At 38.6% G+C, this 25162-nt stretch overlaps 1 protein-coding gene across 3 annotated transcripts in view; it reads left to right on the top strand.

The window, feature by feature from the left end:
* Nucleotides 1-25162, top strand: part of LOC135196429 (rho GTPase-activating protein 190-like) — a 334492-nt gene that overhangs the window by 232037 nt on the left and 77293 nt on the right. For all 3 annotated transcript variants that reach the window (XR_010310411.1, XM_064223251.1, XM_064223252.1), the window contains exons 23-24: nucleotides 4857-4901; nucleotides 9059-9204. Coding sequence is in view for 2 of the 3 variants with exons in the window: in XM_064223251.1 (XP_064079321.1) it covers nucleotides 4857-4901; nucleotides 9059-9204 (191 nt within the window). In the remaining variant the exon portion in view is untranslated. The remainder of the gene's footprint in view (nucleotides 1-4856; nucleotides 4902-9058; nucleotides 9205-25162) is intronic.

Below are 25162 nucleotides of genomic sequence, written 5' to 3'. Positions count from 1 at the left end.
AACATCACATGAAATTCAAGGATTGATTTTGAGAATGGTGGTAGTAAGAGACAACCCCCCAATTTTTAGGGGTGAATTTTAGGATTTAAAGGTCGTCTTATACACACAAGAAAGTACCAGATGAAGTGAAAACACACAATGTTGACAAAAGGCAATCCTGGGAAAATGCGCAGTTGACTGTAACTGATCCATTCCTATGAAGTACCACAGAGAAGGATGGTGAATGTACAGTAGAGAATTTTTAGATCACTGGATATGTAAAGGTTTTTACCTCATTATCTGTTGCTAGTATCTTACTATACATTTGGCAATTGTGTGTAGGTTTTCATGATACACAGATTGCCTTAGTCAAGGGCTGAGGGAAACAGATTGTCTTTGTGAAGGGGGAATTAATCATAGTCTAACCATAAACTCTCCTCTCCAATATATTAGAATATGTTCTTAAACATTCACAATAATTTTAGTTGTAGTAGATCCAATTATTTTTTTTACTAAATAATTCAGATTACCTAAGATTAAGCATTGAAATTTCTTGGAATTTTTTGCGCTTATAAATTTTATCTGATAGGATTAGTATCTAGTATGTACTAAGTTGACAGTATTTACTAATGTCTCAGCTTCACAGAAACTTTTGGGTCTGACATTTAGATAAGCAAAATGAAGTGTTCAGTTAAAAAAAATACCCTATATGTACAGTATTATATCTTGCCCTTGAATATTTTCTGATATGTTGTAGCTAATAACAGCTCCACAAGGAAATACTACTACAACTAAAGGATGGAATAACCATACACAGGCCACCTGTTTCTATTTTATGTTTCAAGACATAAAAGTAACAGTAGTAAGGTGTTTTTCTGTGCAGTATCAGTAAATCTACAGAATATGGAGTTGCAAATGATTTAGGGAAAAGAAATTAGTTTCAAAATGAATGATACATATAAGATCTAGTATTTACTGATCTTAGTTTTCCACAGCATACATAAATATGTTGGCAAACTGCAAACAGCATCCTATAATTGAAAGTAGTGCTATTTCAGTTTGGTAATCCACGCAGCATACTGCGTGTGTGTTAAGGCTGGGTGGCTTACAATCTTGGGAAGGTGATTTGTTTATGGTCTAGGGCCTTTGACGCAAATATGTTAATCAAAGAAATTCTAATGAGTACGCTATGGCTGTACACACATTGTCACTCTTGGCTTCTTTCTCAGCAAATCTTTTTATCAAACTATTCTAAATTCAATTGGTCTGGAGTTTGTTTTGAGAAACTTTAAAGTCTGTTAAATGTATTTTCTGTTTATAAATTTAAACTTAACCCAAACTGAATTTGGCCTATACTTTAAAGTACATCTTGTGGTTCACTGGGGAAGTGTTTGTCTTATAGGATACATTGCATATACATATTCAAGGTGTAATTACTACAGTTGTTTTGTCAGATGACAGTAATCTTCTATTTTGTCATTGTGTTACATTACTTAGGTCAGGCTAAAGGAAAAAGACATTGTTGTATTTGTTACAAGGTTTGTTTTTGGGTAATTTAGATAAATATGACCAAGAATAGTACAGTACATCGGTATGGAATACTGTATATAAATTGTCCTAATGGCACTGTTCCTGTTGGTTGGTTTTTGAAATTCAAGGATTTGTTATATTTAGTTAATGAAAACCCAGATGATTTCAACCTTCAGAAAAGCAAAGACATCTTGGTCAACAGCCTTTTATCAGTCTGTTACAAACTTTGAGAAGAAAAAACAATGTTGTAGGCATATTATGTGTGAATGAATTGATGTTGGTGACCATAGATGTGAATGCACTGGTATTGTGAAAGATGGTTGTTTTATTTTGTAATATGATTAAAAATTTCATCATAAATTTCAAGCTATCAACTATCTTTTGAGAAGTTAATGGTTGTTTGGGAATTTCCTATGAATTGCATTTGCTGTACTAATTTATTCCCCTCACACAAGCATGGTCAGGAATATTTATTGCTGTGAGAATTGGATGGTTACTTGAAAAGTTTACTTTGACATGAGAGCTTTGAAGATGACTGTGTAGTGATGTTGGCTAATGTGCACGTTACTTATTTCCTAAAAATGTTTCCAGTTATTTGTTTTTATAATCTTTGACAATTTCTTTGTACTAACCCTTATCCTGTGGCTGGCTTGTGTACTAGCTCTGTGTTTTAAAGAATTCATCTAGTGAGAACTAAGTTCAGTTGTAGGTCTTTCTCCTACTCTTGGGTTTTGTTTTCTTAATATTATAGTCTAATACAATCATTAATACCAAGCTATGCTGATAGATTTGTGTTCAGCAGTTACAAAATCCATCCAAAACCATTTGTGTGGATTGCTGTACAGCATTGGCAGGGAAAATCTTGATAGGAAATGTGAAGGGTTCCTGATTTTGCACTTTGGATGCAGGAAGTCTTTTGTATGAAATAGAAGAGATTTTGCTTTGCCTTCCTGGTTTTCTTAAAGTAGTTGATTGACAGGTAAAAGCTTCTTACATACTACAGTATTTGTATGTTTATAAAATGTTTGCTTCTCTCTGTTAGTTTTGCATGACGCTGTCCTTTTCTGGTGTTGATACGGATTTTCATTCAATACTGATAAGGTTGTTATAGTAGTCAGTTGTTTTTTTATAAAAAAAATTTATTTTGGCATCATTTCAGGATTTTAAATGGCAAAATCATTGCTGGTATGAAAATATCAGTTCATAAATGTGATAGAGGGAACTACATTTCAATATCATCAACTGGGAGAGATTTGTTCAGCCACTGTTCATTGCCTTTATTTGTCAGTTATATAGAGATTGTCTTTAGTGATGATTTTGAAAGACTGTAAAGAAATGATGGATTAAAATAGAATGTTGATCATTTTGATAAAATGTCAAGATTTGAACAATATCTACTTAACTATTTGCGTAATTTTATTTTTACGCATTCATGAAAAGTGGTCTAATCATTACTATGTTTTAGTTTTCATAACTTGTGGTGCACTTTTCATTCAAGTTATCATGGTATATAACAGATTGGACATGGTATTTTTAACAGAAGTTTTTACTTTTTAAAACATTTTAATTTATATAAAAACTAGAGATTAATTTTTGTATTCATCATTGATCCAAAAGGTCTTGTACTACTTCAATATATATTGACTTACAAAATCAAAAAGAAATATTTCCCAAGTTGGTTGGTTTAATTAATATTTTGTCTTTTTTAACGTATTGAAAATCAAAAAGAAATATTCCCCAAGATTATTATTTTTTATTAATATTTCGGTTTTTTAACATTTTGAGTTCAGAATTTCAATATTTCAAGAGTACAGTACGTATAGGCAAAGTAACATCATAGACGGACATATTTCATATCTCTTGGAAATATGTTATGACATAGTAGATCTTTCAGCTAACTTACACACATTCTCTTGGTTCAGTATCTGGGTTCTGAGAAAACCACCAAGTTATTGTCAGAGTTTATTGTTAGACATTAACCATTAGATATTATGTAGATGCTTTGTACCAAGAATTTTGTACGTGTTCTTGATAAACGTAGTTTACTGAGGTGTAGCATCTTAACTTTTTATCAATAAGATCTGTACGACTGGCATCTTACAAGATACTGCTGATGCTGTTGTTGAACCCATTTGACAAACTGTGTCTGACCGTTATTGTTGGTGTTGTCATTTGGAACAGTGCAGCAGTATTGTTTTACAATGTTGTTATATTTTCCATTTTTCAACAGAATTTTGGAAATTGGCATTAGAGATTCCTAATAGTTTTTACAAATCTGAAATATTGCCAAAATAGTTTTTGCCATAGTAATTTTCTATCATTGCTTATACTAAGTTATTGTATAAAAGAAACTAGACAAGTGTCAAATTATTGAAATATTTGTTTATGATTTTTTAAATTAATTTATTAGCATATTTTTAACAGTCTCTGTGTTGGTAAGATCTTTTCATGATGAGACAGATTTAAAAGAATTGTACAGTATGTATCTGTTTTTGACCTTTCAAGTGTTTTGTGTGTGACCAATGTGGTTCGTAGAGCAATTTTTCTGTTATTGAGTTGATATTCTTTGTTAGGAAGACTGCCATGTTCAGATTGATAAAACAAAGCTCATCAAAATATATAGTCTGTATTTTGATATGAGGTAGGTTACCATGGAACAGAATTTTATTAGGAATGTGTGTCATGCAAAACTGAATAGCATTTTGGGTATGTTTTGAAACTTCAATTTGCAAACTTTATTTTGTATATATAGTCAAGTTGGAAGTTGTGTAGGGGAAGTTGTATTACTTTATTACTACAAGATTATTACATTGTTGTAGGGTCTGCAGTCATACATCAGTAGCTTTGTTCCAAGAGCTGAGGATTAGATATCTGGGTTTTTGCTGCTTTTTACATTGAGGATTTCTTCCCAAAAATAAACAAATAAACAGAATATTTGCTTTTGATGTCTTCCAGTTATTTAACAAGCTTAAAATGTAAGTTTATAGAAGATCTAGAATTTTTGACACTGGAAATGAATATTACTGAAAGAATAGATTGAAAGATTATGCCAAAAAACTTATAAAATTATTTTTTTTTGAGAACTCATTCAGAGGCTGTGTTTGGTGTTGGTGGATTGAATTATGTGATTGGGGAAGAAATGAAAATGGAACAGGTAATACGTACTGTAGTCGGAGTTTAATGATGAAAGCTGTTTGAGTTGGGAGTTTTTGAACAGGCAGTTTAAAAAAAAAATTTTTATGATTTAACGAACAAGTAAGTCGTTAGAAACACTTGGCAGGTCTTGATTTCACTCTATACATTATCAATGATTCATATTACAGTAAATCTTTATTTTCGTTCAATAGCAGACCTGAGTGGATCACGCGACTCTCTCACCACACGTGACTCAGGTGACTTTTGTTATGTATCTAAATGTTTCCAGTCATTATCTATTTACAATATGGCTGTGTCTAGACTTACATGCAGGGTTGCTCACATGCTTCAAAACAGTTCTTCATACATATTGTACACATACATATACTATCAAGCACATGTATTAAGTTTGTAGCTACTTGTTGTATTATTGTAAGCTTTAATTCTGATATCAGGTATTTGATTTGTACTATATTAATGGCAAACTATGATACTCATTTTGCTTTTGCATGAAAAATTTGATAATACTTCTGGTGTTGTAGAATGTAGACTAGATTACTCTACGACAGAAAGATTAGGTAGAAAATTACATTGAAATTTATGCCATTAATGTCAACATTTAAGCTTCGGTTTAATTGGAAACATCTCATTCACTTGCATAATATTGAAATATTGAACCTATTGCTAATTTTCTCATCACTATGGCTGGTATAATATGGTGCTTAAGGGGATATGCTGCTATGATTAAATTCTTATCTTTTATGGGGAAGGTATTATTTTTACATTAGTAGTAATTGATTGAGTGTGCATAATTTGGAAATTTCAGTTTTCCTAGTTGAAGAAAATACAGTAAGTTGTTCCCGAATCTGTGTTGTTTGCATAACAACAGTGTTCCTGTGAAATCCCCATTAGTATATTGGTTGTAACAGTCAGTGTAGGTAACCATTCAGTTCTTTGGAGTTATGGAAATAAGGGATTTTATTGACTTCTGTTAGTAGTTACCTGTTAGTTACTGCCAGGTCAAGGAAAATCAACTTTTTTATGAAGTTGATTACAAGGCAAGTACTACTGTATAACTACTTCAAGATATGAGCATGTTATATTCATTAGCATTAATAACATTGAACCAGTGAAATAGAAACTTTGCTGATATTTTTCTTGTTTATGCCATGTGCACTTAGTTGGAAGCCTTGGTTAGTTGTGCTAAACTTAATGGCCTGGTTATTTTTGAATGATGGAAATGATAGGAAGGTAAATTCAACATCACTATTAAATTATGTAGTATATTACAGCTTTTATAACAATCTTGACAATGATTTTGTACATAGACTTTTATTTACATTTATTATAATTGATAACTTTTGCTTTGAATATGTATTAGTATGATTTATAGTACCTCTCATCCCAGTGAATGCATCAGGTGCCACAATTTTAAGTCATGTTATATAAAAATGGTTATGTAGATAAAGCTTTGATATTTCAGTGAATATTACCTTTTGCAGAAAATTAGCTTAATTGTGATAAGAACACACTCAAAACAGCAAGCTAGGGCATTTGACACCATATTTGCAAACTTCCATTCAAAGTTTTGCCCAATACCATGAACTATGTATATACAGTGCATCATATGTAGTAAAGCTACTTCAGATATACCCTGCTTTGTTGGACCAAAAAAAATATAGTGAGACCATAAATGGTTTATTGTAATTTCTTATTTTCATTACTTTTGATATTTGAAAATCCTTGAATATATGAAATATCACTAAAAGACAGCACCTTTTGTTGCTTACAGCTTAAAGTTTGACATTGGCAGTATATTTTTATATTGTTATTTGTAATAGAACATGTAACATCTTTCCTGCATCTATCACATCTCAGTATTTTTTAAATTTTTATCTTACCTATCGATACTTTTGGTGGAAATTGTAAACTTAAGTTCTTAGGGGTCTGTCTTAAATCTATTGTTGTAGTTATTACAAGTGACAGTAATTTAAGAAAAGCACAAAACTTAAAATTCAAACCCACCACTTAGATTTCCTGTTTTACCACCAGTGCCTTAAAGTTACCTCTTTAATGAAACTCGGGTAAAGTTTAGGAATATTGATGAAATGTCGGGAAGTTTAGGAATAAAGTAATAGTTGGGTAAAATTTAGGAATACTTTAGTGATACTGACATGAAGCTTAGAAATTATTTAGCTAAACTCGCTAAAGGTTAGGAACAGTTTAGTGCAACATAAAATTTAAGAATAATGTAGAGAAACATGGGAAAAGTATAGGAATAATGTAGTAAAACTGTGGTAAAGTTTACAAATAGTTTATTGATGCCAAGGTGAATTGAGACATAGCAGAGACATAGCATAGTGGAATTGATAAATTTCAAGAATTATTGAGTTTTCAGATGTAATATATATAGTATTTTTGTTGAAATGCACAACTGAAAGCTTTCCTCTTTCTCCTAAGAAGAAACTCACACACATCAGTGTTTATCTTTATTTAATTATTAAATACAAACTTAGTCCAATTGTTGAAAACCACCAAAATAAAAAAGTTCTTGTTGAAAAAGGTTTAAATGTCATTAAAATGAAAAACATTGAAACCACAGACTACTTATGTTACTAAAGTTATTTATGATGTACATATACTAAAATATACGTTTGTTCTATGTAGACTTGGGAAAAGAGAAAAAGACAGATGAAGCAATAAAATTTCAAACAAATAATATATTTTATGGTTCTCAGATAATATACCTAACAGCTATATCTAAATTTTGTGTGAAGATTGACACGACAAAAACTGAGAATTCTTTGTGGAATTGGTAATTGTTTATTGGGATTAATCAATTCATATGTAAGTTGAAATACTTTGGAAATACTTTTCAACAGTTAAATAAATTCACAGCATAGTTTAATCATCAAGAAAAATTGTATGGATAGTTCTGTGACATTCTTTAATGGTTAATTAGGCTTGTATTTTTTTATATACCTTAATGTACTGATTTGCACAGTAATTTAAATGCACATGGACTTTGACTTTATAAAGCTAGCTTTTCCCTGTTACTCAGTATTATATAGAGCTAATGGTAAGATTGTAATGAATTATTTTTTGAGTAATTGCAACTCCTAGATATACTATGCTACAGTAGATTGTTTAAAGTAACTTGAATAGCTAAGGATTATCAGAGGGGAAGAAGTAAAAATCGTAAGGTTGGATGTTCCAAGATACTTGGAGAAAAAAATGGAAGACTAGACAAAGTTTACACCTGACAGGAAAAAATGAGAGAATATGCTGTATGTTCTGTGTAGCATATATGTTTTAAATTTTCTGAGGTTTGCAGTTAAGCCAATTTAATTTACAGTTTATTATTTGAAATCTAAACATTGTTCGTGATGAATGAAGCAATCGGTTCTAGTTAGCACTTAAACCAACAAAAGTTAGATTAGCATTAGAGTATGATATAAATTTAAAAGAAATGATTGATGTTCGTTTTCACTGTATGTGTGGCTTTTGTTGAACTTCTACTGAAGTTGAGCCAATTTCTTCCTAAAGATGAGATTTAATATATCTGCATTAAATTTTGCCTATAACTTTGTTGAAGTAGTAATGTTATTATGCTTATTAGCTATTAAATCTGTAATAATTATTTTGCTTAGCAATCTATTTATGTAAAAGATGTAGAATCTAAGTTTCTCTTGTACTGTGCTTTGCTCCATGGTCATTCAATATTCCATACAATTCTGTTTGTTAATTTTTTCTTTATGTTTTTGTCTACGCTTTAATTGTTTTTTGTAGATGATGTGTCAGAAAATAAAATTTTTGCTGCTGAAGTGGTCTCCATTACACTTGGCATATACAGAATAGCTAGTATAACTTCTAGTCTTAGTAAATATACTATGTTGATGGAGTTGCTTATGTTTTATTATGGCCAGGCACAATGACATGTATGTGTTCATCACTATCTTAGTATTTAAAAGTACAGTAGTGTTGAAAAATATTCTGGTAGTTGTTATGAAGATTTCCTTAAAATGAATGTGATACAGTATTCTATGACCTAAACATTTTGTAATAAGAGAGTTTATTTTGCTCTGTGTTTATTTCATCTTTTAGTGCACTGCATGAATTATGGTATCTTTAGCAGTTTTATTTTTACTATATGTTTTTATGTTTTAATTACCTATAGATTATTTATCTCTAAAAATGACAACTGTAGTAAATAAATGTTGAAAAAACTTTTATATTTTCGTGTATGAACATTAAGGAGTTTCTTGTGTTGATTATAAATCAGTAATTAGCAAACATATGATAATTTGATTGTGAATATTTTAATGAGTTTTAGTGTCTTTTCAAGATTTTTAATATTCTTTGTGAATTTTTGCTTTGAATTAGTGTATTTACATTGTATTACCAATTTCAACAGGTTGGGTAGATGATAGCATATGTCCACGACGTTCTGATGATTACTGGGGTGAAGGATATGTCTCACAAGCCTTTACGACTGGCCGTCGACCTAAACATCCCCTGCCCCCTTCAAAACCTAGGCAGAAAACAAGTCAGACTTTGAAGGTTAGTAAAATGTGTCCTCATAAATTATCAGAGCTTTTGGTGTGCTGTGATTTAATTTTTTTTTATTTCAAAACTATTATTTATGTAAATATTAGACTTGGCCAATATGACATGCAGTTAAATAGCTATAAACATGTGATATTTTAAAGATTGAAAAAAATGAAGGAGATAGCTTACATTCATGAAGGTGGGAACTGAAAATGGTACTTAACATTCCAGTTTTCTATGCAGCATTTTAAGTTGCACTGTAGAATGAGCCTAGTGGCATGTTACATAGTAAACTCTATTTTTTAGCAGATTTTCTGGTCTTTAAAAATGTTTTTAGGAACTGAGTTCTGTAGTAAGGAAGTCCTATTGGATTCAGTGACTTGTCATGTAAAATAGACAAATATGTTATGGAGTGAGTTTTTAAGGATGTATTTAGGAAGGCTGTTTACTGATACAAATTTTTCATTAGTATTTTACCTTACCAAATCATTTGGTTATGTTTTGGGGCTTGTTTTGTTTGCTTCTCAAAGGCATTCATCTGCTTTCCACCCATTCCCCACCCTCAAATTCATTTGATCTTCATGTATATACCAATTTTATCTCTATTATAGTAGACCATCATAAGCATTAAAGATTTAAATTATTAGTATACAAAAAAAAAAAAAGTTTTGATGTTTTACCACTGGCATAACCAGCAGACTGAACTTACTCCTTTTTAGTAGAGTATGATAAATGTTTATAAAATGTAATAGATTTATCATTCATCCTTGTGAGTCATTGGAGATTCTGCAAGAGGGGAGATTGAAATGTTACTAAATGATTAACCATACTTTGTTTTTTGTGAGTAGCTACCATTGAAGACATTGGTGAAGGTGTTTGCTTAAGAAGTTTTGGATTTTAACTAAATGTCTTCTCAGTCTTAATTAATATTTAGAAATATGCTTTTGGAAGGAAAGTTCATTGTGTATTCTATTTTACAGAAACCCTCAAGTAAGGTTTGCTGTTATGGCTTATTTGTTATTTCATAATGTTTGGCATCATACTTTAAATTTTTGTACCAATGTTCATCAGCGTAAACAAAGTACTCTGCTATTAGGCAAATAGATTGCTTTTTAAAGCCATAGATAAACTCATTAATGTTTTCATCACCATAATAAGTGGTGATAGTTAGGTAAATTGTTTAAGTTGTTTTAAAGGCAAAGTCATTACACTTGCACTTCAAATTACTTGATAGTTTAGTTTCCAGCCTTCTTATTAGTAACAAAGACCTGGTACATACAGTAGTAGTATATAGGCTACTTGACACCCAAGGTAGTATAGGCTACATGACACCAAAGTTGGTATAAGCTACGTGACACCGAAGTTGGTATAGGCTACATGACACCGAAGTTGGTATAGGCTACGTGACGCCGAAGTTGGTATAGGCTACGTGACACCGAAGTTGATATAGGCTACGTGACACCCCAGAACTGCTGCAGCATACATGTGAAAATCTGTCTCATTCTTCTTCTCTTCTATGCTGTGTAGTGTAGTGACATTTCACTGTAAGTGTTGATAAATAGAGACTTAATTCAGCCCATTTTCTCTCTCTCTCTCTCTCTCTCTCTCTCTCTCTCTCTCTCTCTCTCTCTCTCTCTCTCTCTCTCTCTCTCTCTCTCTCATTGGCTGGAAGGGTTAGAAGTACATATGTATATATTCTTAAGGGTAAAATAAGTAAAATGTTTAAAATTACATTGAAATGATATTAATAATATTACAAAGATGAATACAGTAATAGGATACATGATAATTTAGGTATATTTGACGTAGGATGGTACTTTTAAGTATACATTTGGTATTTGAACTTTCAAGATAGGCAGTTAAAAGTATTTTTAGAAGGGGATGTTAACTATTCATGGATTACAAACGGGGGAGGTGCGTGTTTCTGGTACACATCCCCTGCAAATACAGAGCCCGATTGTACTTGTGTGTGTGTGTGTTCTCATTTATATCAAGAATTAAACTAGCATCTATATGTAACTGTCCTTCAAAAAAAAGCTAATTTTTGTACAGATGTATAGTCAACTAATTTACCCTGTCACATTTCTCAATACTATTAACTTCTGTTATAAGGCCTGCAGATAAAAGAATTAACTTTCATGGTTAAGTACAGACTTTGTAATAGTTTGATCAGAGGTTCATTCATGCAGTAGAGAAAATGTGGCGTGGAAAACACACCCACACAGTAGATCAAACACTGTGCTGGACTAAGTCGACGCAGTTGCTATGCAGTAAATTATACCAGACATAAAAGATAGATATTAATATGAAATCCAGACTCTTTACATGGCAGATAGACACACTGTATGTGCAAGTGAATGGGAGAAAGGTACACAGTGGGGCATGATGGGGCCAGTTACCTTGGAAACCTGGGTAGAGTGGCAAGTATCTGTTGTGTTCACTTCAGCATATGTTATGATTAGTGTGCATATAGGATAGGATTATTCTGTTAAGTGCAACTTAGATGTAATTAGTGATTTATTTTTTGAAATTAATAATGTGCTGAAAATAACAGGTTAATGTACTGAAAATAATGTAGAAGCTGTGAGGAGTAAGGTACTATTTTCAAAAGGCTCTCATTGAAATCCTTTGCATGTCTTAGAAAACATGTATCCCCTCTTGTGTCGGAATTGCAAAACCAAGTGTGTCTCAGATGAGAGGCAATCCCGTTCCTTGTAACTAATTACTGTAAGTGTACTTACACTTGAGAAAAGGGAAAATTTGCAGGATGTGGTCATTTTTAACTGTTTCATCTGTCACAGCTTATATCCTGGACTTCTGACGAGTGATTGCATTTTGCAGTGGTTTTAAAAACATTGCATGTGAAGGCTTACTCTTTTTATTATAAACAAGCTTCATCATAGGTCATTGCAAAATGAAGGCACTTCAGGCACTGAAGTTGTTCATACACGAAACAAACCTTCCGGTCTTAACATTAGGATTTACTAGCGCCAAGCTGGAAACCGGTAGAATTAAAATTACACTTGTGAGATCCAGGGACTAATGGCAATCTATACCAGGTCACGGGGCATGTATACCCAGAATGCCACGGCTACCTGTGACCCATCAGTTATTTCTACCGCCTTTAAGATAAGACGTTGTTTACTGTCTATCTCATTTAAAGCCGGTTTTTTCAGTTTGCCCGTTCTTTATCCATTTCATTTTTATTTTTCATTCCTTTTCTTTCTCCAAGTGTGATCAGTGTGTGGTAAGAGTGTATACGTGGTATGATGGAGAATTTTGCCTCAACATCGGGATCGTCTTACCGCTTCGAAGAGGAGACAAGGAAATGCCCAGGAGTCAGTGGCTTCCCTTGTTCTAGGTTTCCTAACCTCGGTGTCGACGGATCCTCATCCAACGTGTAGTAGGTGCAGGGAAACGTATGTACGGTTACTAATCCGTGTTCTGTTTGTCCGCGGTTGGTCGGTGGAACAGTGGAAGAAGTTCTATGGGAAAAGCCAATACAAAAGAAAGGGGGTGACGCCATTGGATGACAAACCTTACCGGCTTCTTTTGTATCGGTAATAAACCAGGCTGCTCCATATGTTTCTCCACCTGCTTTTGAATTGTCTCATACCCCTTCGGTTTCTCCTAGCGGTTCTGTATCGGAAACGTCAGGAGGGGCCTTGGGTAATTTTATGAATAATTTGCACTCTCCTTTGTTCCCAGCAAGTAGAGTGGGGGAGATCCGCCATCTTTGTTCCAGGCTCCTGCTACGCAAGCGCATAGGTTAGATGGTACGTGGTCAGCGCTAGGCCTACCAGGCGTACCAACCTTGGATGGTCTGCTTGCGCATTATATGACGTCACGGTTCCAGCAGGGGCCGGCAGCGCTGAATGTTCCTCATCCCCCGGGCTTGCAATTTATGGGAATTAATGCCGCTGCTTCTCCATCCCACATCAGTATTTACAGCGATGCAGAACGTGGGAGGTAATTTGGCAGCAAACGTGCGGTTACCAGCAGAAACCTCTCAGTCTCTCCCTACGAGAGCGATGACGTCACAACATACGTCACACTCTGAGATGGCAGGCGTGATGACGTCACAGACCGATTCTCGGCCTTTTTCGCTGCACCCAGACGCTAATACGCCTTCTGATCCGTCAATGCAAACTGTAATGCAGAAGTTACAGGATATAGAGGAGAGAATGAATAAGAGAGACAAAAAGAAAACGTGTGATTCGCCTTCTTCGTCTTCTTCCTCTAGTTCGGCGTCATCGCTAAGTCCGATAACGTCACGGCGAGCGCCAGTCAAGCGGTTGGAGGAGGATTCGGGAGTTCCTAGCGGATCTCGGGCCAAGAGGAGAAGAATCAATTCTTCTCTCCTTCGGACGAAGACTGTCATTTCCAAGTCAGCAAGAAGGTCGGAAATCAGTGGCTATTAAGCACAAGGTTGCCAGACGAAGCCGTTCGCAAGAGTCCGAACAAGCGAGAGAGGTGACGGCCGGCGAGCTAGCGGCCGAGGCGGAGTTGCCAGTTCGGATCGCAAAAACTGCGATACCCTCTGGTAAAATCGACGTTGGCGGCGAAAGGTGCAGCAGAGGATGGAAATGCAGATCCCAGTTTCGCCCGTAAGGCCGTTCAAAATACGTACGAAGGACGATAAGGCTCCTATTAAAAGTACTAGTAAATCCTAATGTTAGACCGAAGGTTTGTTTCGTGTATGAACAAATAGAGAGTGGCAACCGGCGGCGGATACGTCCGTGGAAGGCAGTGTCCGTCTGGATAGAAGGCCGAGGCCTGGCTCGCCGACGCTCGAAAACGATGCCAATGCTAATAAAGACGAACTTACCTCTGTCTTAAGGGAGCCTTCATCTTGGAGATCTAGACGAGATTCTCGCTCTAGATCCGTGAGCAGAGAAAGAGTGAGACGTTCTCGTTACCCTGCTGACTATCTGGGGATCGAGCCAACAGCGGCCAGCAAGATCAAAGAGGCCGCGGCCGTAGGGGCAGGCGGCCGTGGAATTCCGGGCCGTCTGTCAGAAGATAGAGGCGAGACAACATCTCTCGTGACGGAGAGTGGTACACTAGAGCCGAGAGGAAGGAGAAAACCAAGAGTTTCTGGCCTCGTATGCAGAGGTTATTGATTTGATTCGTCAATTCAATAGCCTTTCGGAGAAGACAGAAACACCGGCCAGTATGCTTCCTCCTGGAATTGACATGGCGTTTGGACACTAAAGAGGGATAACCAAGGTGTCGTATGAATTGCCTTGCTCGAGTCATGCGGAATCGGTCTTGCAACACGTAAACGCAAAGATTGCAGGGAGGGATAATTCCTTAAGATCTAATAGATCATTTAAATTTATTCCCCCTCCAATGATAAAGCAAAGGAAATATTATACGACACCGAAGGTCCCTTTGCTGTCTAGACAAATGAACCCTAATGTTGTAAGTTAAGGCCTGGATTAACCTTGGATCAGGTTAAAATGGAGTGCCCTTCGATGACGTACCAAGAGGCTGCCACGTTAGAAGCAACAGCTTCTTCTGTCTTTCAGGCTGCGTCCTGGTTAGACCTTTGGTCAACAGCAGTGGCGAAAATTGCATCCTCGGAAGCAACAAGGAAAGTAGTAGATGAACCATTGTTCATTAGATTACTACAGTCAGGGTCCAAGGCGATTGCGTACCTGACAAACGTAAGTGCCAATGTTTGGGCAAATATCCTGCTAATGAGGAGAGATGCAGCATTGGCTTAGACTAAGCCGCAATGTGGATTTGGATTCCCTGTTAGCAATGAGGAATGGGGATATCTTTGGAATCGCAACTACTGTTGCCAGAGGTCATACTGGAAGAAGCGATAGATAGAAGAAGGATGGACACTAACGATAGGTTGGTGCAACAGGCAGTTAGGAAAACCTCTAACAGTCAAACTATTCCTTTGGAGGGAAGACAACAGCAGATGTCTCGAAAGAAACCAGTGAGACATAGCATCCCTAATAGAGTCACAAGACCCTCTTCCCCAAAGAGGATAACTCATCGGCCCTTCACAATAGAAACAACAGAGGAAGGGGCAATAGGGGAAGGGGGAGAGGCTCGAGAAGATAGGATGGGCGCCTCCCATCACTCGGCCACACCAGTGGGGGGTTGCCTGCAAATCACTGGAAGGTGTGGCAGGAACTAGGGGCAGAGCAGTGGGTGGTGGATGTTCTCAGGATCGGGTATTTGATTCCGTTCGAGGTAACCCGCCCCTGACAGATCAACCATTACCCCACCGTCACTTATGCCCACAGATCTCAGAAGGCCACTATTCTGCAGGACGAAGTGAAGAAGATGATGGAAAAAGGAGCTGTGCAACAAGTATGCAGTCCGACAAAAGGCTTCTACAGCAGGATTTTCCTGGTACCCAAATCCAACGGGGAGTGGAGGACAGTAATAGACCTGTCAACGCTGAATCTGTTTATAAGGAAAACCAGTTTCAAGATGGAAACTCCGAAAACGGTTCTACAAGCAGTCAGAATCGGAGACTTTATGCTGACAGTCGATCTAAAGGACGCATACTTTCAGATACCAGTCCATCAGTCTTCAAGGAAATTTCTCCGCTTCAGTCTTGCAGGGAAAGCTTTCGAGTTCAAGGTCCTGTGCTTCGGATTGACAACGTCTCCTCAAGTTTTTACAAGAGTGTTCACCTCGTGTCGGCATGGGCGCACGCTCAGGGGATCAGGCTGATAAGATATCTGGACGATTGGCTGGTGATAGCAAAGTCCAGGGAGAAATTACTCAGGGACAGGGCGACCCTCCTGCAGCTTTGTCACAGCCTAGGTATTGTGTGAATCAGCAGAAGTCGCAGCTGGATCCAAGTCAACGTTTGGAATATCTGGGAATGGTGATAGACACAACACAAGCCAAAGTATTCCCGACAGACCAAAGAGTACAGAAATGCAAACAAGTGGTGAATGCCTTTCTGGGAAAGCAGACACAGCCAGCAAGACAGTGGCAGGTGGTGCTGGGAATCCTAACCTCCCTGGAGAAGCTAGTACCACAAGGAAGGCTACACCTTCGGTCCCTACAATGGAGGATGAAGGAGTTTTGGTCACCAACAGTAGATCACCCGTACGAGCAAATTCCCTTGTCGGCAGAAGTGAGGAAAGACTTGCTGTGGTGGGTGGACGACGACAATCTGACAGTGGGTGTCCCCCCTTCAACAATCCTCCCAGACCTCTTGCTGTTCTCGGATGCATCACTAGAAGGCTGGGGAGCCCATATGGAGGAGTTGATGGTGTCAGCAAAATGGAGTTGCAAGGACAGAGAACTCCATATAAACGTGCTGGAGTTGAAAGCAGCTTTCCTGGCTCTACAAGAATTCAGGGAGAGAGTAAAGGGACACTCGGTGGTATTGATGTCAGACAACACCACAGTAGTAGTTCTTATATAAACAAGCAAGGAGGCCTAGTTTCTCGGCAGTTACATGTGATGACAGTTCAACTTCACCAGCTATAGAGAACCTGGTAGACATCAAGCCAGGATATTCCGGGAAAAAGAAACATAGTGGCCGACAAGTTGAGCCGCAGGGATCAGATTCTGGGACGGAGTGTCCCTACACCAACAGTAGTGGACAGGATGCTCATGTTGTGGGAAGGACCGATCATAGACCTATTCGCAAACCAGGTACAACAAAAAGTTGGAAGTGTATTGTTCAGTAGTCCCGGACGCAGAGGCAGCAGCAGAAGATGCGCTACAACACCCCTGGGACAATCTGGACGTGTACGCATTTCCTCCATTTTGTCTAATCCGTCAGGTTCTGAAAACAGGGTAATGCGGTCTCAGAACCTCAAGAGACCCTGGTAGCCCCGTTATAGCCGAAAGCAGAGTGGTTTCCAGACCTACTGGAACTCCTAGTAGATGTGCCAAGAGAGTTACCTCCATGGAGCAACCTTCTGTGTCAGCCTCACGTGGAGAGGTACCACCAGTCGGTGAAGTCCCTATCGCTTCACGGGTGGAGACTGTCAAGTATCTCCTCCGACGAGCGAGGGTTTTCGCAGAAGCAGCAACTCAGATGGCAGGTAATATCAGAAAATCATCTGCGGACAGTTATACCAAGGGAAGTGTCAGCATACTGTGATTGGTGTCGTAGGGGAACGTGTCTCCACTCGGTACCACTATTCAGCAGTTAGCGGACTTTCGATATATCTCAGAACAGAAAAACATATGTCTGTATCTGCAGTGAAGGGGTACAGGGCTGCTCTAGCCTCAGTCTTACGAATGAAAGGAGTGGACATATCGTCTTCATGGGAGTTGGCCATGCTGATGAGGAGCTTTGAACAGTCATGCCCACCAAAGGAGCTAAAAACCCAGATTGGGATCTGACCAAGGTACTGAGTAGTCTGACAAAACCCCCTTACGAACCACTAAGGCAGTCCACGGATAGGAGCCTGACCCTGAAGACAGTCTTCTTATTGGCCCTGGCTTCAACCAAAAGGGTGGGGGAGCTACATGGCCTCTCATATCTCATAAAGCACTCGAGAGGTTGGAGATCAATGGTGTGTGAGTTGTCCCAGAATTCGTGGCAAAGACCCAAAATCCAACAATAGTAGACGGCAGATTCGACTCCTTTACCATACCTTCCTTGGCAGACTTTGTAGACAACGACAAAGCTGAAATGCTCCTGTGCCCGTCAGGGCACTAAGGGAGTACTTAAAGAGAACAAGGGCACCTCAGGCCGGGGTGCCAGAGGTTGTTCGTAAGTACAGGACGGAACAAGAAGGAAGTGTCCAAGAATACAATATCATTTTGGCTAAGGGAGACAATCAGAAATGCTTATACTGCAGAAGACAGAGGGGTCAGATAGCCAGGTGGGAGCTAGAGCTCATGACATCAGGGGTGTGAGTGCTTCCTAGCATTTAAGAAGAACATGTCTGTGGATAAAATTCTGAAAGCTGGCGTGTGGAAGCGCCAAAACAACTTTCACCTCATTTATTTGAAAGATGTTGCCCATAGATCCTTGGACACCTTTTCCTTGGGTCCAGTGGTGGCGGCCCAACAAGTGATATAGTTCATCCAGTGCCCATGGCGGGTCAGTTTGCGTCTAGTCTAAGATGAAGGTATGAAAGTAGAATGAATGGGATGATGCTGGTCTTTTTTCTTTACTACTTTCTTCCTACTCCTTTAACTACGGGCAATATGAAGGAGAGTACCGTCATGTGCTGGAACGGACTAGATGCAGGTGAGATGGTCAGCCATACTGTGAAGCTATCTTAGCTGATGATATACTTTTCAGTAGCAACACACCCCTCTGGATAATAAGGAAAGAGGGGTGAAGGTCGATCCAGTCGCAAGGGACAAGAGTAAACAGTAGAATGGTATCTACACCCAGTGGGAGGAAACCAATAGATCCGCTTATATCTTTGGTCCTAGGTTCATTGTCCATTCTCTAGAATTTCCCTATATATTCGGAAATGGATAAGGTGGCAAACTTCCAGTCAGTTGTAGAGACTTACCTCCTCCAATAGTAGTCTATCCTAATGTTAAGACCGAAGGTTTGTTTCGTGTATGAACAAATACCAAATTTGTAACTAATTTGTATTTTTTCATAACTAACAAACCTGAGGTCTTAACAGTTAAAGGCCCACCTCGAACCACCCCTCTAGCAGTCTAAACTGGGTTAGAAATATAACTGATGGGTCACAGGTAGCCGTGGGCATTCTGGGTATACATGCCCGTGACCTGGTATAGATGCCATTAGTCCTGGATCTCACAAGTGTAATTTTAATTCTACCGGTTTCCAGCTTGGCGCTAGTAAATCCTAATGTTAAGACCTCAGTTTGTTAGTTATGAAAAAAATACAAATTAGTTACAAAATTTGGTATTTTTAAGGCATTTTGAGTCTTGGTATTTGATAGTTTTTTCTTTTCCGCTATACTGCATATCATATGTTTTCTGTATATGTTTGTGAGGTAGGTTTGAATGGCATAGAATAAATTGCAGTAATTAATTTGAATTTTTGTTAACTGTTAGACTGAAAAAAGCAAAAATTCTAGAAATGCTAAGCATGTGCTTAATAGTAAAGTACTACTTTGAAAGTAAGATAACTTATGTCCTAAGATCAGTGGTATTGTGCTGGTATGCATGAAAGCATTTTGTACGTATGTCCTTTTTTGTCACATTCATTAAATGTTTGGCAGATATATATTGAAAATAACAGCCTTTACAAACATACTGGATTTTGTTTGTACTCTAATGACACTATTCATGTGAATTGAACCCTTTGAATAAGTCATCGAAGTTCCTTCAATATTTTTTGCCATACATTGTAATCCAAGAATGTTGAAATATTTTAATGCTATTTAAAGAAGAGAATTTTACCATAAGCTTTCAAGCGCCTCAGTGGCGTGGTTGGTATGGTGTTGGCATGCCACCTGGGTGATCGTGAGTTAGATTCTTGGGCATTCCATTGAGGAGTGAGAGATGTGTATTTCTGGTGATAGAAGTTCACTCTCGGCGTGGTTCAAAAGTCACGTAAAGCCATTGGTCCCGGTGCTGAATAACCACTGGCTCCATGCAATGTAAAAGCACCATACAAATAATCAAACAAACAAACCATTAGCTTTGTAAGTTTAATGAAATATAAGTGTGACAAATTATAATAAGGTGGGATTTTTCATAGTCTGTGTGAGGAGTGTACTCATTAAGGAAGATAAAAGAATGACTCCTTAGAAGGAAGTATATTGCATACATACAGTAAAATACTTTGTATAGAGTACAATTTGCATATGTTAAGGACATAACAACCCTGATTATATTTTGTGGTTCTACTATATGAATGAGATGTCACAGATGTCACACTGCAGTAGATTTGAATTAACCCTCTCATCACCATTGAGATTTTGATAATGTAAAATTTTGTCATTTGTAGAAAAGGTAAAAGAGACTAAATATATTTTGTCCTTATAATCTTGTATGTGTTTGAGGGACACAGCTTGAGTTGGAAAGGCCAAACCAAGAAAAACTTTGTATTGGCAATTCAGAGTAAATTATTGCTTGGCAGGCAGTTTAGGTGTAAGAGGCACAGACAGAATTGGTGGTTTGCCAAAACCTTAAAGGGTTGACAGAAAATGCTGAACATATGAGGTTCTACTCAAATGACATATATGTCTGTAGTCAAAAAAAATTATTGAAATAGTTACAGGAATAGTGTAACACTTTCTCTCATCTTTTTTTTTCCTATTAACTACCTGATACAATAGCAATAATGATGATGTGTAAATATATACTCAATCAAGTGTGCAGTAGAAATTCTACATATACATCAGGACTGAACCAAGTACTTACTCACAATGACAGGCAAGGTTATCGAACAAGGAATGCCAAATAATTTTCTATCTTTAGAAATCTTACAGGTGATGACTCCAGATTTTCTTGTCCACAGGCTAGCTGGGGAAGTAGATTTTGAAACTCTCCTATTTATTAAGGTGAATTATTCATAAGAGTTTAGTCGGACGTATCAGATGAGAGTACGTTGTAGGGAGCTCTCTCCACTTCATTGGGTTTTAAGAATAATATGTATTGAAATTGCTGCCATTTTGAATGTGCAGGTATACTGGGTGATCCCATTCTTACTTTTATCTCAGATTTGTGCAAAAAGGCTTGGGTTTTAGTTTTCTGTAAAAGAAAACTATTGAGATGGCTTTGTCTGTCTGTTTGCACTTTTTCTGTCTGCCCGCAGACCTTAAAAATTACTGAGGCTGCAAATTGGTATGTTGATCATCCACCCTCCAATCGTCAAACATGCTGAATTGCAGCCCTCTAGCCTCAGGAGTTTTTATTTTATTTTAGGTTAAAGTTAGTCGAAATCATGTGTCTGGCAACGGTTAGGACAGGCCACCACTCTCATACAGCATTATACCGAGACCACAGAAAGGTAGATCTATTTTCTGGTGGCCTTGATTACGTATAGGTTATACAGAAAACTAAGTTGCCAAGAAGAAACTTCTACATAATTTATACTTGTTTACTTTTTAGATCAGTTAGTCTCAGCCATTCAAATTTCAGCAGTGGTTGGAGGTGTATCAGAAATCCTGGTACTCCCTTTATTGATGTCTGAACTGTCTTCAAGAAAAGTAGTCTTCCAGGGTCATGAGTGAAGTACAATCTTTTTCTCCTATTGTTCCACTACTTTGTAACCCTTGAGATTGCTTGAGCCTTTGTACTGACTCATTCTTGCCCAGTGCACTCTCCTGGATTTGTTGGATCTTTGCAAAAATCTGGGACTCATCATCTGGACCTCCCTTCTAGATTACAGTATGGGGAGAATATGATTGATTTTTTTTTTTTTATGATGCAACAAAGTTTTTATAATGTAACAATTTTTGTAAAACAAACTCATTGGTCATCTGTAGAGCACCCACTTCCTGTGCTCTTGTGTCTCATTGTACTTTATTCAACCCAAACAAACTGAGAGGGGCAGTTGACACCTACCATTTGAATGTTTGCTCTTATGTCTGTGGAACGAAAGAGTGTTTGGGGACATTCAAGACCCTGAGAAAAACTGTACAATTGAAGAAGGGCTTGTATGAAAGAATTCAATGTTTATGTAATCTCCCAGTAACTCTAATTTTCAAGATCCGAAATTAATAGTCAGCAACTTTGAAGCTCACAGTCCTTTTTGGGACAAGATTTGATGATCCTAGGATCATGCTGAAACATAAACTAAGCAGTTCATGACCTTTGAAGTGTTGCCTTAATAGCAAGGAAATAACCCTTTTTTTTTCCACCTTTAGAAATCTGTCATTATCAGTTGATATTAGTTTAATTCTCATTCGGTATCACAGGCAGGTTGGTGTGGAATGCAAGCAATGATGTGTACAGCAATAGTTTTCCAGTCATGGTTACAATGTTGTAGCATAATACTGCAACCAAGCTCCACATTTTAAATATGACAAAGTGAACTGGACACCAACAATATACTTTTTCAATGAATGAGAAATAGTTTCCTAGCAAGCATTTGCAGTGCAGCAAACTTGTCCTCACTCATCTCGCTTCTTCAGCCATGCAATCATACATTGTTCATACACGAAACAAACCTTCGGTCATTAACATTAGGATTTACTAGCGCCAAGCTGGAAACCGGTAGAATTAAAATTACACTTGTGAGATCCAGGACTAATGGCATCTATACAAGGTCACGGGCATGTATACCCAGAATGCCCACGGCTACCTGTGACCCATCAGTTATTTTATACCGCCTTTAAGATAAGACGTGTTACTGTCTATCTCATTTAAAGCGGTTTTTCAGTTTGCCCGTTCTTCTTTATCATTTCATTTTTTATTTTTTCATTCCTTTTCTTTCTCCAAGTGTGATCAGTGTGTGGTAAGAGTGTATACGTTGGTATGATGGAGAATTTTGCCTCAACATCGGGATCGTCTACCGCTTCGAAGAGGAGGCAAAGGAAATGCCCAGGAGTCAGTGGCTTCCTTGTTCTAGGTTCTAACCTCGGCCCTTGTCGACGGATCCTCATCCAACGTGTAGTAGGTGCAGGGAAAACGTATGTACGGTTACTAATCCGTGTTCTGTTTGTCGCGGTTGGTCGGTGGAACAGTGGAAGAAGTTCTATGGAAAAGCCAATACAAAAGAAAGGGGGTGAACGCCATCTTTGGATGACCAAACCTTACCGGCTTCTTTTGTATCGGTAATAAACCAGGCTGCTCCATATGTTTCTCCACCTGCTTTTGAATTGTCTCATACCCCTTCGGTTTCTCTAGCGGTTCTGTATCGGAAACGTCAGGAGGGGCCTTGGGTAATTTTATGAATAATTTGCACTCTCCTTTGTTCCCAGCAAGTAGAGGGGGAGATCCGCCATCTTTGTTCCAGGCTCCTGCTACGCAAGCGCATAGGTTAGATGGTACGTGGTCAGCGCTAGGCCTACCAGGCGTACCAACTTGGATGGTCGCTTGCGCATTATATGGACGGTCACGGTTCCAGCAGGGGCCAGGCAGCGCTGAATGTTCCATCATCCCCAACGGGCTTGCAATTTATGGGAATTAATGCCGCTGCTTCTCCATCCCACTCAGTATTTACAGAGATGCAGAACGTGGGAGGTAATTGGCAGCAAACGTGCGGTTACCAGCAGAAACCTCTCAGTCTCTCCCTACGAGAGCGATGACGTCACAACATACGTCACACTCTGAGATGGCAGGCGTGATGACGTCACAGACGATTCTCGGCCTTTTTCGCTGCACCCAGACGCTAATACGCCTTCTGATCCGTCAATGCAAACCTGTAATGCAGAAGTTACAGGATATAGAGGAGAGAATGAATAAGAGAGACAAAAAGAAAAAGTGTATTCGCCTTCTTCGTCTTCTTCCTCTAGTTCGGCGTCATCGCTAAGTCCGGTACCGTCACGGAGAGCGCCAGTCAAGCGTTGGTTGGAGGAGGATTCGGGAGTTCCTAGCGGATCCTCCCGGGCCAAGAGGAGGAAGAATCAATTCTTCCTCTCTTCGGACGAAGGACTGTCATTTCCAAGTCAGCAAGAAGGTCGGAAAATCAGTGGCTATTAAGCACAAGGTTGCCAGACGAAGCCGTTCGCAAGAGTCCGAACAAGCGAGAGAGGTGACGGCGGCGAGCTAGCGGCCGAGGCGGAGTTGCCAGTTCGGGTCGCAAAAAAACAAAAACTGCGATACCTCTGTAAAATCGACGTTGGCGGCGAAAGGTGCAGCAGAGGATGGAAAGCAGATCCCAGTTTCGCCCGTAAGGACGTTCAAAATACGTACGAAGGACGATAAGGCTCCTATTAAAAGTACAAAAAATAGGGAGTTGGCACCTCGGCGGATACGTTCGTGGAAGGCAGTGTCCGTCTGGATAGAAGGCCGAGGCCTGGCTCGCCGACGCTCGAAAACGATGCCAATGCTAATAAAGACGAACTTACCTCTGTCTTAAGGGAGCTTCATCTTGGAGATCTAGACGAGATTCTCGTCTAGATCGTGAGCAGAGAAAGAGTGAGACGTTCTCGTTCCCTGCTGACTATCTGGGATCGAGCCAACAGCGGCCAGCAAAGATCAAAGAGGCCGCGGCCGTAGGGGCAGGCGGCCGTGGAATTCCGGGCCGTCTGTCAGAAGATAGAGGCGAGACAACATCTCTCGTGACGGAGAGTGGTACACTAGAGCCGGAGGAAGGAGAAAACCAAGAGTTTCTGGCCTCGTATGCAGAGGTTATTGATTGATTCGTCAATTCAATAGCCTTTCGGAGAAGACAGAAACACCGGCCAGTATGCTTCCTCCTGGAATTGACATGGCGTTTGGACTAAAGAGGGATACCAAGGTGTCGTATGAATTGCCTTGCTCGAGTCATGCGGAATCGGTCTTGCAACACGTAAACGCAAAGATTGCAGGGAGGGATAATTCCTTAAGATCTAATAGATCATTTAAATTTATTCCCCCTCCAATGATAAAGCAAAGGAAATATTATACGACACCGAAGGTCCCTTTGCTGTCTAGACAAATGAACCCTAATGTTGTAAGGTTAAGGCCTGGATTAACCTTGGATCAGGTTTAAAATGGAGTGCCCTTCGATGACGTACCAAGAGGCTGCCACGTTAGAAGCAACAGCTTCTTCTGTCTTTCAGGCTGCGTCCTGGTTAGACCTTTGGTCAACAGCAGTGGCGAAAAATTGCATCCTCGGAAGCAACAAGGAAAGTAGTAGATGAACCATTGTTCATTAGATTATACAGTCAGGGTCCAAGGCGATTGCGTACCTGACAAACGTAAGTGCCAATGTTTGGGCAAATATCCTGCTAATGAGGAGAGATGCAGCATTGGCTAGACTAAGCCGCAATGTGGATTTGGATTCCCTGTTAGCTAATGAGGAATGGGGATATATTGGAATCGCAACTACTGTTGCCAGAGGTCATACTGGAAGAAGCGATAGATAGAAGAAGGATGGACACTAACGATAGGTTGGTGCAACAGGCAGTTAGGAAAAACCTCTAACAGTCAAACTATTCCTTTG

This window comes from Macrobrachium nipponense, chromosome 17 (assembly GCF_015104395.2).
Source record: "Macrobrachium nipponense isolate FS-2020 chromosome 17, ASM1510439v2, whole genome shotgun sequence".
NCBI lineage: Eukaryota > Metazoa > Arthropoda > Malacostraca > Decapoda > Palaemonidae > Macrobrachium > Macrobrachium nipponense.
Note: the sequence above shows the minus strand (reverse complement) of the source record. Positions and strands in the feature narration are given on the sequence as shown.